Source organism: Paramormyrops kingsleyae, chromosome 15, assembly GCF_048594095.1.
Source record: "Paramormyrops kingsleyae isolate MSU_618 chromosome 15, PKINGS_0.4, whole genome shotgun sequence".
In the NCBI taxonomy this organism is placed as follows: domain Eukaryota; kingdom Metazoa; phylum Chordata; class Actinopteri; order Osteoglossiformes; family Mormyridae; genus Paramormyrops; species Paramormyrops kingsleyae.
The window spans coordinates 13,977,017-13,993,954 of NC_132811.1; the positions used below are offsets into that span (position 1 = coordinate 13,977,017).

The 16,938-nt window shown below is 40.9% G+C and overlaps 1 protein-coding gene across 1 annotated transcript; it reads right to left on the reverse strand.

Moving 5' to 3' along the window:
- Window positions 1–1,166: 1,166 nt before the first annotated feature.
- On the reverse strand, window positions 1,167–11,493 carry frrs1b (ferric-chelate reductase 1b). Its single transcript, XM_023804681.2, has 16 exons — window positions 10,876–11,493; window positions 10,029–10,221; window positions 9,678–9,811; window positions 9,432–9,526; window positions 8,869–9,016; window positions 8,592–8,774; window positions 7,848–7,946; window positions 7,381–7,528; window positions 6,889–7,002; window positions 6,066–6,181; window positions 5,323–5,409; window positions 4,614–4,711; window positions 4,408–4,466; window positions 4,009–4,152; window positions 3,166–3,236; window positions 1,167–3,068 (listed from the first exon to the last, which is right to left on the reverse strand). The coding sequence occupies exons 2-16, from the start codon at window positions 10,219–10,221 to the stop codon at window positions 2,976–2,978; spliced, it is 1,782 nt and encodes a 593-aa protein (XP_023660449.2). The 5' UTR covers window positions 10,876–11,493; the 3' UTR covers window positions 1,167–2,975.
- Window positions 11,494–16,938: the final 5,445 nt, after the last annotated feature.

Sequence of the window (16,938 nt, forward strand, 5' to 3'; positions counted from 1 at the left end):
TATGTAAATCTTTCATGCGGAATAAATGAATATAAAAAGTGATGCTGGCGCAGTGGGGTATTCCACAAAGCTGGATTTCCCAATTAGCTGAATAACTTAAGCTACACGTACGTGAAAGCTATTCAACAGAAACAGAGGTGAGTGACATTCCTATTGGACAATTCTTGCATTTGGCTTAAGTTATCTGGCTAATGAAGATAACGATATCTTGGGGGTGTTCCACAAAGCAAGATTTCTCTCCAGTAGGATTGCTTCCTACCTAGACCCTTATTGGACAATCATAACTTCTAGCTTAAATTAACCCAGCTGAGACATCCTGCTTTGTGGAATACTCCGCTGGACTCTGCTTATGGTGATAAATGAATCCCCTTTAGGCAGCCTATTCAATTTATGTTTTTATTTGCATATCTTACAGTATTGAGAGAGAGAGAGAGAGAGAGAGAGGGGATCCACAAGAAGCTAATTTCCCCCCAAACGATTATAATGATTTATATTTTATATATTATATATATTGTGCCTTTTAAACGCAACACTCAATATAAGTAATTATTGTTTGTTAAAATCAAGATCAATTTCCACCAGATAGTGTGACGCCCTAGCGCCCCCTTTTGGACAGCCACAGCATCTTTTTTTTGGTCTCCATGTATCACTCCCCAGAAGGGGTTAGCAGAATAAAAAGTGTGTTAGCCAAAGTAGGGGAGACTAGAGGCAGTGCAAACAGTTAGGTGAGTGCAGTATGGAAGCTCCAGCAGATATGGCTATGGCAGCATAAGTAGGAGGGAGACGCAGGTGGGATCGCAGGCATGGGGGGTCCCTGAAATGTCAGCTCTCCAATTCCACAAGGGGGTGTGAAGCTAGAGTAGAGTGACAGCACTGACAGTTCAGTTCATCCAAAGCCAATGGCACCGATCCCCACCCAGCTCTACACCTCACACTATTGGTCTAACTGGGAGTGAGCAGTTAGCTAGAGCTAGAACTAGGGTCGCTGTAAGCCAGACTAAACAGGCTTATTCAACTTGCTTAAAGCCACCTCTGCTGCTGTCCATGACACAGTATGCATCCTTATCAATACCTGCACCAGCAATGACCCTCAGTACACTTCTGACATCGCTCTGGTCGAAACAGAGTGAGACTGCAGCAGCAATGGAAGCGGAAACAGCCCAGCAGAGGATGCAGAGATGCCAGAGGCTGCTCTCTTCATGTATTTATTTATTTGCTTATTGTTTCCCAAAATATTTCAAGATTTACAATAAAGCACTTTGCACAATAATCCATAGTACTTTGCAAATGTCTCCACATCAGTTCAAAAACATGCCTTGACTTACACTAGGAAACAACACAGGTTTAATAAAGTATAGGTACTTTATTTTATTAAAGCAATATAGGAAAGTGTAAAAATTGCAGAAGTTAAAAAAATAATAATAAATTGTGCGCTGGAGCTAATCTGTGTAAAAATACTGAATCACCCTAGACAGTAGTCAGACAAAACTATATATTTCTTAATTCTCACCTCTGGCATGTACAATCTTACTATTATCTAATACTTACATACTTCAGGTCTGAAGTATATCTGTTACAGACTTACACAGTGAGAATCATTTTTCTGGTAAGATTGACAGTATAACTGCCTTTTAGACTTTGCACGTGTACCAGTGATTAGTATATTATAAACACTGGTAGCATAAGGCAAAATACAAATCCCTAGTTGTTTTACCAGTTTGTCTTTTACATTTTACATATTTAACAGACGGTTTTGGCCAAAGTGACATACAAGTGAGGTAAATAGCACATTGCAAACATATCGGCTTGTCAAGGAGTCACCTGGGCATAAGGTCAGCTAGGCTGAGCTCACAATGAATGCCCAGGTACAAGAGTAAGCAGTATTGGAGCAGGAGCTATATGACAACTTTTAAAAAAGAAAGAATCTGGTTCAAGCACCAGAAGTGTAACATAAGAACATTGAGGGGAACATCAAGGCATCTGGCCTTGAGGTGTTTCTTGATGGTAGAAATGGAGTCTGATGACCGGACGTGGTTTGGCAGCTCATTCCACCACCAGAGAACCACACAAGAGAACCATCTGGACTGACACTTCTCTCGTGCTGGAGGGAGCTCCAAGCAGTGCTGGTTTGCTGACCAAAGGGGGCAAGATGGGACATAGATCTTGAGGAGATGGATGCCTTTCCATTGATGGACCTGTAAGCCAGCACCTGGAATTGACCTGAACCTTGACGTGGTCATACCAAAAGCATGGCATGACATGGAAATGTCATACCTTGCTCTGTGCCAGTGGGATTTAGCTCCAAATCTTATGCAGACAGCAGATTTGAACAGAGAATTGCTTGTTAATCAATCAGCATCACCGCTTTTTGAGTGTAGGGTTTAGCTCTTCTTTCGACTCAGAATCTAGTTTGTAGGGCTGCATTTAGCTTGTTTTGTGTTTTACTCTTGGGTTAGGGTCAAGGGTGCTGACATGGTTACTGGCTTTGTAGTGAGGGGTGGAGGGTCTTGTCAAGTTTCTAGTCCTGATTAGCCATCATCTTGTTCCTGGGTCTTGATGAGCTGTAGTTCTGTAGCTGGTCTGCTAGGCAACTAGAAGCTTGCTTGTAGGTTTGTTGTGGTTTGTCCGTTTTTGTGTTTTCCTGTTTCATGTGTACTGGTTCCTGTGTCTGGTTTTCAAAGTCTCAGCCCTTGAGGCTGCCTTCTTGTGCATCCCATCCTGAAGCCACCCATCCAGTCAGCAGCCTCCCAATTCCCAATTTGTTACACATTTCTGCAATGTGCCGTCCAGTGGGCAGAAAAGCTGGGATTTTGGATGGGTGGGCCACTTTGGGGGATGGGGTATCCTGATTGTTAAAGCTAATAAATGTATTTTTTTTTACTTAGCTCTCTGAGTTCCTGTTGTGACAGTAGGGCAGCCTGGGAATTCACATTTCAGGAAGATCTGCATTTAAAACACCCAGCTAAGGGTTTCTGTCACATGTTATTTATGGTATATAAGAGTACACTCAGGAATCCAATGTTTCCACATAGGAAGACTGTGAGAACAACTTTTCTAAATTGACTTCCCTGAAACGAGAGATTTTATTTTAAAAATGTTACATTAAGAAGCACGGTAGTTTATTATTCTCCAGAAGGATTAAAACATTCAGTGTCGATGTTTTACCTTATCGTCCCTCACGGACTGACCAGGCTGACCGGACAGGATTGCCTCTTGATCTGTAGAGTTACTCGTCCCTGTGAAGATTCAGGAGTAACCTGCTTGATTCACGGGATTATTCTCTTAATCCTATTTAATCTTCTTTAATCTATAAATGCATATCCATTACAGGATCTCAGTGAGAAACCTAGGATACCCTAGATCAGGGCTGCCTGACCCAACTCCTGGAGATCTACCACCCTGCAGAGCTTAGGTGCAGCCCTAATTTAACACACCTGATACAGATAATCAGGCCCTTCAGTAATATCTCAGTTCTACAGCCCACTTAGCTTCAGCATAGCTGCTTCTAATACTGAGATGCTATAGAAAGGGCCTGATTATCTGTATCAGGTGTGTTAAATTAGGGCTGCATCTAAAGCTCTGCAGGGTGGTAGATCTCCAGGAACGTTGGGCAGTCCTGCCCTAGATTAAATGGTGGTCCAAGGCAGTGCATGGTGGGCATGTTCAGTGACAGCAAACTACCTTTGGACTCATGAAAACCAGAGAATGACATTCCAATTCCACACTGCAGAGCCAGAGACCGAAATCAAACCCTCAACGCTTGAGGGGTTCCACTGTACCATGTCATTTATTATTAAAGGCATTTCACTCAATGGTGTTCCCCATGCATAACAATTTTACTAAGATTTCACTCCATCCAGAGTGCGTTACCTTCCAGCTCCAAACCTGTTCTCATTGAAATGAAGGTAAATCTGTATCAACTCAATATTCTACTAAGAAAGCCAATAAGAAATTGAACCTTGACAGCAGGATAGCGAGAGCAGGGAATGGCACAGAAGATGCACCAACCTATTTTGAGAAGGCCTCTGCTGTGAAACTCCAGCAGCAGGCGTGCAGCGACTCCCCAGACAATCGACCCTGCAAGCACAGTCGTGGATCCGGGCTCAGGGAGACGCAGAGCTTGCTGATGGATCCCCAGGAACATGGCGAGGACTAGAGATAGATATTCACGGTTTACCAAGTGATTACACTGCACTAACACTCCACTCAGCAGCCTGGAATATACAGCACTGGGATTTTACAGGCATTTGCCTGCATATTAAAAAAAAAAAAGCAATTTTAAAACCCTCAATGCCAAAACTAACACTCCGTAAAGCATACCAGCCTGGGGGAAAAGAATATTTAATTTAGTAGCAATTACTGTGTGGTTCAAAGACAGCACAAACAAATTTGCACTTAGCCATTCACCTGCAATTACTTCTGCAACAGTGCCGACACTCAGATGCAGCCAGTTAAACATCCACCGTCTGAAGATAAAGATTAGGAAGAGGTCAATTATTTACCAGAGCCAGTGACAAACATCGCAAGGCAGCAGTCTTCACGAATTTGGCTACATAGAGATGTTTCAAACGGAGTTTGTTCAATTAGTTGAGAAAACACCCACTAGGCCTTACCTTTCGGAGTCAGGAGGTGGTCTACAGATTGCCATGATGGGCTGGAGGAGGGCCAGAGTCATGAGAACACAGCCCAGGTAAGGGTGAGCTCCTGCACGCTGCACAGAACCGGGCAACAGCAAGGATCAATTCCATCGTGCCAAAAACATAACAGGCGCTCGGCTGTCTCCGCCATCAGCGGTATTAATAGGAATATGAGAGTCAAACAGCACATTGCCATTCAGAAGGTTTCATGCAAAAAAAACCAGTAGACCTTTAAACAGAAAAACAATAAGTACTGATTGCGACCAACATGCATCAGTGGTCAACTGACAGCCCCTGATGCCTGGAAGAACAGTCTGGAAAAAGATTAAATAGAACTAAGAGAACAAACAAAGAATAAATGAAAATAAATGAAGATGAATAAAAATATGACATTTTTTAAACAAGCGTGAGAAACTGATAGACAAGAGTGGCCTCTGCTGGTTTTCTGGAAAATAGCACAAGAAAAATACAGCCTGACAAAATTTGCAAATATTTGGATGAATTTGTAGATAGTATGAATTTATTATAGGTTGTCACACATGACGAGTGAAAGTTATGAAACTAACATCTGAAACTCCGTACAAAGGGTCGGAATCTCCGGCCACCACATTAAAGGTCTCTAGCTTCCATCACTCGCATCATTTGGTCATGAAAAGGAGGAAATGACAGACACTGAACAACTCACTCGACTCCAGCCTCCTCTATAGACGAAGGGCAGGATGAATCCTAAAAAGGTGAGTGACACTGTGAAAATCATCAAGGCCCTGTGCACCTGGAAAAACAGCAGCAAAAACCCAGAGTGAGTAAACTCACCCTGTAACTGTGTGTAGCTGCTACATGCTAATGAATACTTCCGTGAGAGGGTAGATTAACAAGGCGTACGGCAGCATTTTGTTTACAGATACATTCTATTCTGGAGAATCTTATAGACTGTACAGTAACTGTAGTGAGTGCAAAGTGCCACGACTGCTGTAAATTAGTGTTGCCCATCCATCCACCCATATATCCATTTTCTGTACCTTCTTGTCCTATTCAGGGACACAGAGGTCAGGAGATAATCATGGAAGCTATGGCCACAAGGTAGGGAACAACCCAGGATGGGGAGCCAATGAATTGTAGGTCACACACACACCATTCACACAATTTGATAACTAATTCGCCTTTGTATGTTTTTGGACTGTGGGGTGAAACCAGAGTACAGAGTAGAAAACCCCACAATGACAAAGGCAGAGCATGCAAACTCCACACACATGGAGCCATGATGGAGACTCAAACCCTGGTCCCAGAGGTATGAGGCCACAGTGCTAACCGCTGTGCTACAGTACCACTCACCCATCAGTGTTTTCATAAATAAATATTTTACTGGGAAAAAAACATTAGTAAATTATCTCTGTTGCTAAACTTTTAGGGAAAAAAAACGAAGCCAACCTGAAACCAAACAGTCTGTCCAAACAGTGCACTGTCAGGCCACTCATCTCTAAAATAGCGTGCTATAATAACTCCAGCACTGACAGATGTCATCCAGGCAATAAGCATAAGCGATCCTGTTGGTATGAAAAGAGAAGCAGTTATTTCTAAACTGATAAACTTTTTCAACCTAAATCACAATCTGACAGGGCAACACAGTCTTTTGTAAAAAGGCTAGCAAAACATTTAATTGCAGTACCTCAATTATCTCAATTACAACCAATTACACACACAAGCAACAAATGAAAAATATCCTACATGCATGCTAATGAAAACAGAGCACTATAATTATTTTAAAAGGACTGTGAGTTACCCTATTTTTTGTATTTAAAAAAAACATTTGATTTATATGTCACCTAGTTTCCTGGCAAAATATTACTTTAGCAAGTACAATTTCACAGATTCATAAGTGATAAACATGGATTCATCTTTCTTGTGAAGGTATAACTAGCTATAATTATATTCCAAAAAGAAGGTGTGATTCAACCTTTTCATGTTCTGTTTATTGCCTGATGAGACCATACCTCATAAAGTGGCATCTGGGAAATGCTTAAACCAAAAGTCCCAATGGTCACGTGACCAATAAAAAGTAAACTAGAGTCTATTCAAATGTAGGTAATCCAGCTGGGAAACTTCTCAGTGACATTCTACATTCACCTAAACCAGTTCAGCTACATACAATGAGCCTGCCATGATGTACAAATGTAAACAAAATAGGTTAAACTAAGTTAGCTGATGCATCCAACCAGAGCAAGGTCACGTGTTAATACAAGAGCAAACTTACCATGAAACTTCATTATCTCTGGTGAGCGTGAGCCAGTTAAATCCTCAGGCACTCCAGAAATTACTTTCTGATTGGTTGAAATAAGGGGCTGGCAGTCATGTCTATGAATCTTACCTTAAATTATCAAAGAAAAAGCCTGAATGAGCTTTTGCAGACGGTGCCTCTGCAGATACCCCCAGATTGTAAATGACTACACAGATTTACACACCATTATTCCCATGTCGAGTAAGTGTCAGCCTCTGACATTTCAGTTAAAAGTATGATTAGTCTCATCAACTTTATGGGAGACATTACAACAAGTGACAATGGACTTTGTCTCAACCGTACACTTGGAACTAGAAAGTAATACCAGCATTATGAATGTTATCTGATTGTTAAATAAAAACAATCTGGAATGTGAATTACCCAATAACTTAGATTCCAAACATGATTACAGTAAAGCCTGATTTACAACAAGAGATTAAGACTAATGAAATTTATCCAAAGGCTCACCGTTGTTCGTGGGACCGTGAGCCATGAAGAGGTAGTAACTCTCATTCAGGAGGAACCTGCCGGGACTCTGAGGGGTGTAGATACCTCTGCGGAACCTGCACTTCATAACCCCATCAGACCAACTCCAAGCCACGTCCCTCAAGGCACCCTGAGAATGAAGAGGATGGTAACGGTCAGAAACGGCACTAAATTTGGACCTTGTATGAAGAAACTCGGGCAGATGCAAGTGGATATACGTGGGGGAGGTGCCTGGTAAATTATGAAGAGGAGAACTAGAGGATCATACACATCTAGGGTAGTTTAATAGTAATCAATCGATCTATCTTACTACCATTTATACACTACAGTTATAGGTAAATAAATAATAAATTAGCTAAATCTCAAAAGCTTTTTACAACAAAAGCAAATTTGCTGGCATATTTAAAATTATGAGTATTGGCATCTTAACCAGAAATGCATTCCTGTACCTGTATAATGTTCTCGGGGTGCGTCCGGCCTCTGAGGTACGCAGCGCTGACGTCCACACGCTTACCGTCTCTCACACACATGTACACGTCGTCATTCCCCTACAGACAGCAGCAGTACTGTCAGCCGGCCCGTTTTTCCCTCTGGGGCCCCAGCATCCACACCCAGGCTCTGATGCCAATCCCGGGCCTGTAGCCCATTCCTCAGCCAACACCAGTTTTGGTTTCCTGTTTCCCCAGTTCTGATACCTAAACACATTTTTCCTTTTTTTGTCATGACTCCTCCCACTGTTTTGTTAAACCCATATCCAGTCTGTCCTTCTCTCTAACCCCAGGGTCACATGGTTCTCTTTATAGTCCTACAGCTTCAGTGCCTAATTCATAGCTAAAAGTTACAGGAACATCAAGGGAATGATGCAGAGTGAAGTCATTATTTTTGCATAAATCATCAGTATCAGACACATACGGAGGGGGGGGGGGGGGGGAACTAGAACCCTTTTGCCCTAACGATTGGAAGTGCTCCCCTTTTGAGGTGACCGACGACCACCCCCCCCCCCTCACCAACACAGCTGTGCCCCACCCAGTCAGCGACATGTACCCTAAGCCATGCCCCTGCCCTGTGAGCCCCTACCCCTCGAAATGTCTCTGCACAGCACTGATCAGTACCATAAAATTATTCTACTTAAAAGACTATACGAGTCCACACTGACAAGGACATGGATTCTCCCAGACGATCCCCAAACCCACCATCCATTTGTCCATCGACAATGCGAAAGACAGGTAGCCATCAGCAGGACCGCTGAGCTCAAACAGAACTGCCTCCCCCTCCACACTGAAGGAGAGGAAGAAGCAGGGCGACCCCCCAGCTGGGACACAACCAGCAGGATCCCGCAAGCAGGATTTGGTTTTTCCACACCCCTCAGAGCTGAACTGAGGCAAAAGGAACAGCAGACATTTAAGAGTGTGAAACAGGTCTCTGATGTTATCACCTTTCTCTCATGTTAGTGACTGGGTTTGGACTCACAGGTTGGGGAGGTAGAGGAGACGGTGTTGCTTGTCCTTTGTCAGTGACTGCTGTGGGATTTGGCAGGGAAGGGACCACTCCGCTCTGCGATATGACAGGACCGGGAATTCTCTCCCAGTAAACGTTGTAGTGCTGTACGACTGTCACTCTGAAATTCACATACTGTATAAGAAAAGCAGACTGAGGCCAGAAAAAATATACTATGGACACACTCCTTCCATATTCATACTAACTGCAGGGGTGAAAGTGGGTGAGGGGGTGGATGGTGGGGGACTGTTAAATTTAGTGTGATTGTCAGCGATTAGTAAATCGCCAAGGGGGGGGGGCATGGTAAATCGAAACAGAAGCACAGAGAACCGCAAAAGGAGGGCAGTTTCAATGGTTCTGGCAAAAGGGGAAAAGGGGCAGGTGCTCAGCCCCCCCCCCCCCCCCACACACACACACACACACACACACGCCTGTAACTAAATGTCCTACAAATTACATAAGACGCCCCCCTTATGTTACAAAACTAGAGAAATAACTACTTATTCAGGTGTTGAGAATGAATACTGGGCACACACAGAAAACTGACGACAGGCGGAGAATTTTCCGGAGCATTCCAAAGAACCCGGATTTCCATCTTCTTGCCTGCACTGGTGTGGCTCACAGCTGATCCCTTAGAAACAAACGGTTTTTAAGACATTAAGTCATTTATTTTTTTCCTGCAAACTAATAAAGCTCTCCATTATCTTTGATACCCAGTTCATTTTAGTAAACATCCTCCAAACTTAACAGTAAATGCTCTAAATGTGTGTCTGTACATGCACCTGGCCACACTTCAAAAGCTGCGACTTGGCTGAATCCATGACAATGAAGTTTCCTACTGGGCCGCCTTCAGGATTTCCAAAATCCCGAGCTTCCATAAGAAATCCCTTAAAGAATGTTGCCCCTGACAGGGTTACTAAAAGAAAAGAAAAAAACAATATATACAGTATGTGAAAAAACAATAGGGACCCAACAGCTACACCACTTTGACCCCTAAATAGAAAACTCAGACATAATGTGCTTGCAGAGACAGTCACATAATGTCAATAATGCTAATTTGATTAATCATTCAATCAGTCATTTACAGTAGGTACCTTGAATTTGATTAATCATTCAATCAGTCATTTAGGTACCTTGAATTTGATCCCCAGGGCTGAATTTACTGCTGTTCACAGTCAGTTTGTATGGAGGTGGGTCTGTACTGGAGCTATAGCCATGTTCTGGTTTCAGGCTTTCGCAAGCACTTCTTATTTTTCCATTTGAATAGGCAGCAATTGTCTTAAACAGTAAAGCTAAAACTAATGAAAGCAGAATCTTTACCCGCATCTGGAAAAAAAGAAATGTATGGTAAAATTATTTGGTTATTCACTTCTATATGTATACAGTACATGTACCCCATCCATAACTTTTCCTAGAAATAATCATCATGTTGTGCTTCAAGTCAAAAAAGGTAAACAATGACAAAGTGGGCTGGGACATTTGGAACCATGAACTTCTCCTTCGGCATTTCCCTTGATATTTCGGACCGGATCACACGGGAGATGAATCACCCTCAGTCATCTCAAGCGTGATTTAAATGTCACAAAGGAATATTTGACACCTTTTCCGTAAGTATTGCTTTGCAGTTGGTCCACTGTGTGAACGTACTTCCGTATTCACTCAAAAAGGGAAGGACTTCAGTAAATTATATTAAAATTCTTATTCAGCACATGAGAACGACAGTTCATTTTTTTGCGGTCAAACACCATGATCCTGCTTAGTTTGAACCTGAAAAATGTATCAAATTTCAGCACAATACATGAAATGCTCCATACTTCTCTGAAGAGCACCTGTCAAGCAGGGTCTCATTTCACTAAACGAAAATAAACAGATAAATAAATAAAAACAGGCAAATGCATTTCTTGCCTGCGATAAATCCGCAGTATATTATAGCGCCTCGATGTTTAATAAATGGTAGTGTGCTACATTGTAGCGCCTTACCTTTCTTATGGGTCGTCATGCCCGCTTAAAGTAAAACACGGGGCGGACATAATATGGATATAAGCAAACAAAAAGGGGGCGGTCTCTTCATCAAAACGCTACAAGGCTCATTCACTGACAAATCCTCAATTAGATCTTACTTTTGATTAAGGACAGACGCCGGCGCACGTATGTGGGGCAATGTAAAATACATAAACTACCATCTGATGAAACTTTCATGAGTAAGAAAACAATTGACAAGAATGTATGTTATCACATCCAATATATATATATATATTGTTATCGCATTCAATGTGCTAGAGCCTAGTTATTGTCAGTAAACGCCCGAATTTTTTTACTTAAAAGTATAACAGAATAACATTATACAGTATGGTTTACATGTCAGCTATGTTAGTTTTGTGTCTCTTTCCGTGTTATTTTCTTGTTAAATTTCGTGGTGTAGCTACACATTTTATTCGGAATCATTTTTAATATTATAACTGTGTTACACTGTGGTCTAACGTGTAAAACCACCTACAGTATAAATTTATCTGAAATAAATATCGGCTGTTTTTCCTAGCTGAGAGGCACAGATAGCATACCGGAGGTAAACTTTGACTTAAGGTTCAGCAGGTGAAAAGTGTGGGCGGAGCATTACCGTAAAACTTGAAAGACAGTACTACCCAACTTTTTTGGTGAGGCTGTGTATTTCACCTCGGATAACTAGCATATCCATTTTCCCAGTAAATTTCACGGTTAACATTGAATTCTGCCATATATACAGTACACGGTTATGCACCACGCAGTCATCTTACTGTATGTGAGTAGAAAGGTAACCAATCCATTAGAATTTCACAAGTAACTCGTCATATCGAGAAAAACGATTCATAGAGTCTCCGTGGACTCCCCAATACAGGTTTGAATGACCATAACCCCCACATCCATAACCACAGAATTGGATGAGTGGCTACCTCTCAAATACGAAAGAACATTCTCAAGTTGGAATGGCAGATATTATGCCTCAAGGATCTAAGCGAATAAATCCCCTGCTGTAAAATCTAGATTATTCGCGCACTTACAAACCATGTGCGAAAGGTTTCACACCTGCAGTGTGGGACCGCAGTATATCATCTCTAGCGTTAAGTAAAACTTGATCAAATGCTGTAAACGAGTCATTATATTATTATTCACTTTCTTTCTCCTTGCAACAACATAACATACTGTAAATTATATTGTAAGGAAAAACGTCTTAAACCAGAGATGGGGGACTCGAGTCACATGACTTGACTCGAGTCAGACTCGAGTCACAATTTTCAGGACTTGAGACTTGCTTGATTGAAGTAAGAAAATGACTTGACTTGACTTTGACTTGAGAGTAAGTGACTTGAGACTTGACTTGACTTAAAGTGGAAGACTCGACAATGACTTGAACTTTTAAATATAATTCGTTTAATAAAATAAAATAATTTAATAAAATAATTATGACTCAGCAGCACCATAATTGGCGCCTGCGCCCTTAACGCTGCACAACTCTTAACGTTACCAAGAAGAAGAAGAAGAATGCTGCACAACTCAAACCGCGCCAAACATGGCAGACAATAGTCGAGCTCCTCATATAGTCACGTTTGGCTATAAGGACTTTGAACTAGACCGTACTAACAAAAAAAGATTTGCCAGATGCAGATAATTCAATGCGAGAGTATCAGACACGACAACCACAACATCAAATTTCATCCGGCACTTCAAAAACCACAAGGAAAGGTAAGAAAGTCGAATTCTTTATAGTCAATTTAATAAAACGATTACTAATTAATTAAATTAATCTTTTCTGTTTGTCATAATTTGGCCTTGGTTGCATGTTTTTTTATCAGAAATGTGATTATCATCTCATAAATAAAACGCTATAACGTTACCAGTGGCGTAGCCACATTTTAATGTTGAGTGCAACTTGAAATGAAAGGGCTTCTCGATATTACATGTAAACTATAATGTCTATATTAAATGTGCGCATTTTCAAGCGTTTGTATGGACTGACTGCGTGTGGTTAGTTGAATGGCAGCTCGTGTAACGTTATACTGCATGAAAATCTAAGATGAAAGCGTCGGTGCAATCACTTCTCCTTCAATAACTCGTTCAAAACGTTTTGGTCATACAGACAAGAATAATTTCATCGTTCGAATCGGTTACGTTAAGTGTCTATAATTTTTTTGTGTACACTCACAATAACAAGAAAATGTTGTGTGCTGTATAACAATGAAACCAGTTCAAATAGAAAACAAATATATCAGATTATATTAGGGAAGCTCATCGGTTAATTTTCCCAACCGACAACCGCCGTTCGTTAACCGAACATTAATCCTTAACCGATCGGATTAGAACATTAAATTGGAATTGAATTAAATCAGAAATGAGGAGTGTCTGATTAAACATGCAAACTTTTTTTTCAGTTTTATTTTAACATGTGCGAACAACAACACACAAACAGAATCTGGATTCACACATCGTCAAATTTTCATGCACCTGCAGCGTTTCCGACAACAGACAAAAACTAATTAATATACAGTCGACCCTCGCCACTTTGCGCTTCGACTTAAGCGGATATTCAATAAAAGTTGATCGAGACAGTAAAAATCTACTTTTTGAGCGCTTGGCTGTGTGAAATTACTGGCTATCCTATCCTCTTCCTATCCGGCCCACTGATTGGCTCAGTTTCACGCTTGTTGCTTTCTCTCATATACGGGTCTACGTCATTACGCATCGGAACCGTCTTTGCTGTTGTGTTTGCGTGACTAAAGGCTGTTATTTCATGTCTGAAGGGCTCTAATAATGTTAAAAACCGTATTTAGAAGGTCTTAAACATGTTGTCTATGCTCTACCTATGGAAGTATTTCCCTTGTAAATAAAGAATCCTACTTCGCGGAAATTCACTCGTCGCGGTAGAGGCACGTGTTGTTGCATGTGATAACGCCCCATGAGTTTAACTGATAGTAATAATCGGTCAAAATTCATTCGGTCGGTTAACGGTTAAACGGTCAATATGAGCATCCCTAGATTATATATTATGTATGAAACGTGTATATTGCGCGTCCACCGCAGAGATGACGATTAAGCTTCATAACTTCATCACTGGGCTATATTAATGTAGCACAGATATGCATATAATTTAAATATAGCAATGCAAATAAGATACATAATATATATATAAGTTAATCTTTTCTGTAAAAATGTTTCTGTGCAAAAATTTAACCTCTGTTTGTTTTAGTACTGCAACTTGACTTGACTTGGCTTGAAACTTATCAGGACTCGACTTGACTTGCTTAGGGTGAAGCCTTGACTTGACTTGACTTGCTTGATTTGTCTTAACTGTGACTTGAGACTTGACTCGAGACTTGATGGTTAACACTTGAAACTTGCTTGGACTTGATCATATGCGACTTGTCCCCATCTCTGTCTTAAACCGATAACTTATAACAGATAACGTTATGACGAAAACCTTTCTCGTTATAACGAGATCATTTTCACGTTTTAAAGTTATACTTTAGCGTTATAACAAGAAAAGAATCTTGTAATGACGAGAAACTGGCGATTTTTTTTGTCAAAGTGGCATCAATCGGCCGCCGTATGACACTGCCGTACCCAATAAACAGACCTTTGTATATAAAAATAACTCGTGCCCCCGCCCCCCACACACAACACCCAAGTTTCTCCTGCGCCGTTGCGTGTAACTTCACGATAAGAATAACATTATCGTAAAATAACAGTTACTGCTTATCTAAAACAGCAAGCATTTCTAAAAAGCAGGAATTGGTTCGTTTTAAGATGACTGTAAAATGGACTCATGCTTCTATGTTCGATTAAGTCGGTTTTATTCGTATTAGTTGAAGTCTGTCTTTGAATGTGTAAGAAATAGAAAACGTGGTATTAATAGTCAAATTTAACTAGGCTATATTTTCCTATGAACTAATGTCTCGCGGAATATAAAAAGCAGTGTTGAATGAAATGGGGAAGCCGTAAAGAACAATTTTCCGACTATAACTCTTTTTCTCCGGACCCTATAAATAAAACTGTAAAAATAAATTATATTATACTTAGTTGCTTTTGCTAATATGACTCTCTATTTGTCTTATTGCATGCTTAGTAAAGCAATTAATGTTAAATACTCCAATAGCAAAGGTTCTAACAAAGGTTGCTTCGTACGTCTTCCTGCCAACTTTTAGCTGATATTGTTCATCCGCATTCATGATAATAATTAATTATTGTGTTCGCGGTTTCTATAGACATATGATAGACATATTGTTGCTACTGTCGTTCAGTGGCGGTTCCAGACCATTTCAACTGGAGGGGCAGTCTAGAGCCAGTTATTAATTTTGGACTTTTATTGATTTATTTGAATCATTAAAATGAACATGACTCCTGATGTGTATATGTAAACTGCTAACCACAACTGCATGTTTCTGCTGTTTTCCACCAAAACATTATTTTGCATAGACCAAACAGATAAAATGTTGATATACCAGAATCTTTTTTTTATTCGCCAAGTACAGAGAAATACAAGGAAATTCTTTTGGTGTGGGTGGTGTCATGACATAAGCAAATTAAACATACAACTGAACATTTACAAAAGATACAAGGACAAATAAAAAATAAAAGGCAAAAAATAAATCTTTCACAGGAGTAATGATGAGGCAAACATGTATACCATATAAATAGAGATATATGGATAAATGAATGGATGTGATGTGAAAACAGCTTGGGTTTGGTGCAAACGAGCTCTATAAGTTAATGAAGCTTGTGCAGTGGGTGGTTAGAATATGAGACATGTAATAATTGATTTTACTGCAGCCATGTAGAACTTAGCCAAGTTCTTCTTCAGCTGACACAAGAAGTAAACAGACAGACAAAGATAGCGTGGCCAGAAACTTGACGGTTCCAGCTCTGATAACGGTAGTGTTTCATATGACCAAAGGAGATGGTGTTGGGGTTTTTTCGGAAGTCAGTGATCATTTCCACCGTTTTTTGTGTGTTTAAGTCTAATTTGTTTTCATCACACCATGACACCAGTCCACTTACTTTCTGTCTGTAGTTGGACTATACAGTATATACACTCACCTAAAGGATTATTAGGAACACCATACTAATACGGTGTTTGACCCCCTTTCGCCTTCAGAACTGCCTTAATTCTACGTGGCATTGATTCAACAAGGTGCTGAAAGCATTCTTTAGAAATGTTGGCCAATATTGATAGGATAGCATCTTGCAGTTGATGGAGATTTGTGGGATGCACATCCAGGGCACGAAGCTCCCATTCCACCACATCCCAAAGATGCTCTATTGGGTTGAGATCTGGTGACTGTGGGGGCCATTTTAATACAGTGAACTCATTGTCATGTTCAAGAAACCAATTTGAAATGATTCAAGCTTTGTGACATGGTGCATTATCCTGCTGGAAGTAGCCATCAGAGGATGGGTACATGGTGGTCATAAAGGGATGGACATGGTCAGAAACAATGCTCAGGTAGGCCGTGGCATTTAAACGATGCCCAATTGGCACCAAGGGGCCTAAAGTGTCCCAAGAAAACATCCCCCACACCATTACACCACCACCACCAGCCTGCACAGTGGTAACAAGGCATGATGGATCCATGTTCTCATTCTGTTTACGCCAAATTCTGACTCTACCATTTGAATGTCTCAACAGAAATCGAGACTCATCAGACCAGGCAACATTTTTCCAGTCTTCAACTGTCCAATTTTGGTGAGCTCGTGCAAATTGTAGCCTCTTTTTCCTATTTGTAGTGGAGATGAGTGGTACCCGGTGGGGTCTTCTGCTGTTGTAGCCCATCCGCCTCAAGGTTGTGCGTGTTGTGGCTTCACAAATGCTTTGCTGCATACATCGGTTATAACGAGTGGTTATTTCAGTCAAAGTTGCTCTTCTATCAGCTTGAATCAGTCAGCCCATTCTCCTCTGACCTCTAGCATCAACAAGGCATTTTCGCCCACAGGACTGCCGCATACTGGATGTTTTTCCCTTTGCACACCATTCTTTGTAAACCCTAGAAATGGTTGTGTGTGAAAATCCCAGTA

What these genes read in the sequence shown, in the direction of transcription:
- frrs1b (XM_023804681.2), bottom strand. Translation starts at nt 10,221, where the DNA reads ATGCGGGTAAAGATTCTGCTTTCATTAGTTTTAGCTTTACTGTTTAAG. An exon ending in CCCTGGGGATCAAATTCAAG is followed by an intron (nt 9,812 to 10,028) that starts GTACCTAAATGA and finishes CTTTTCTTTTAG; the next exon opens with TAACCCTGTCAGGGGCAACA. An exon ending in CCGCCTGTCGTCAGTTTTCT is followed by an intron (nt 9,017 to 9,431) that starts GTGTGTGCCCAG and finishes TGTGAATTTCAG; the next exon opens with AGTGACAGTCGTACAGCACT.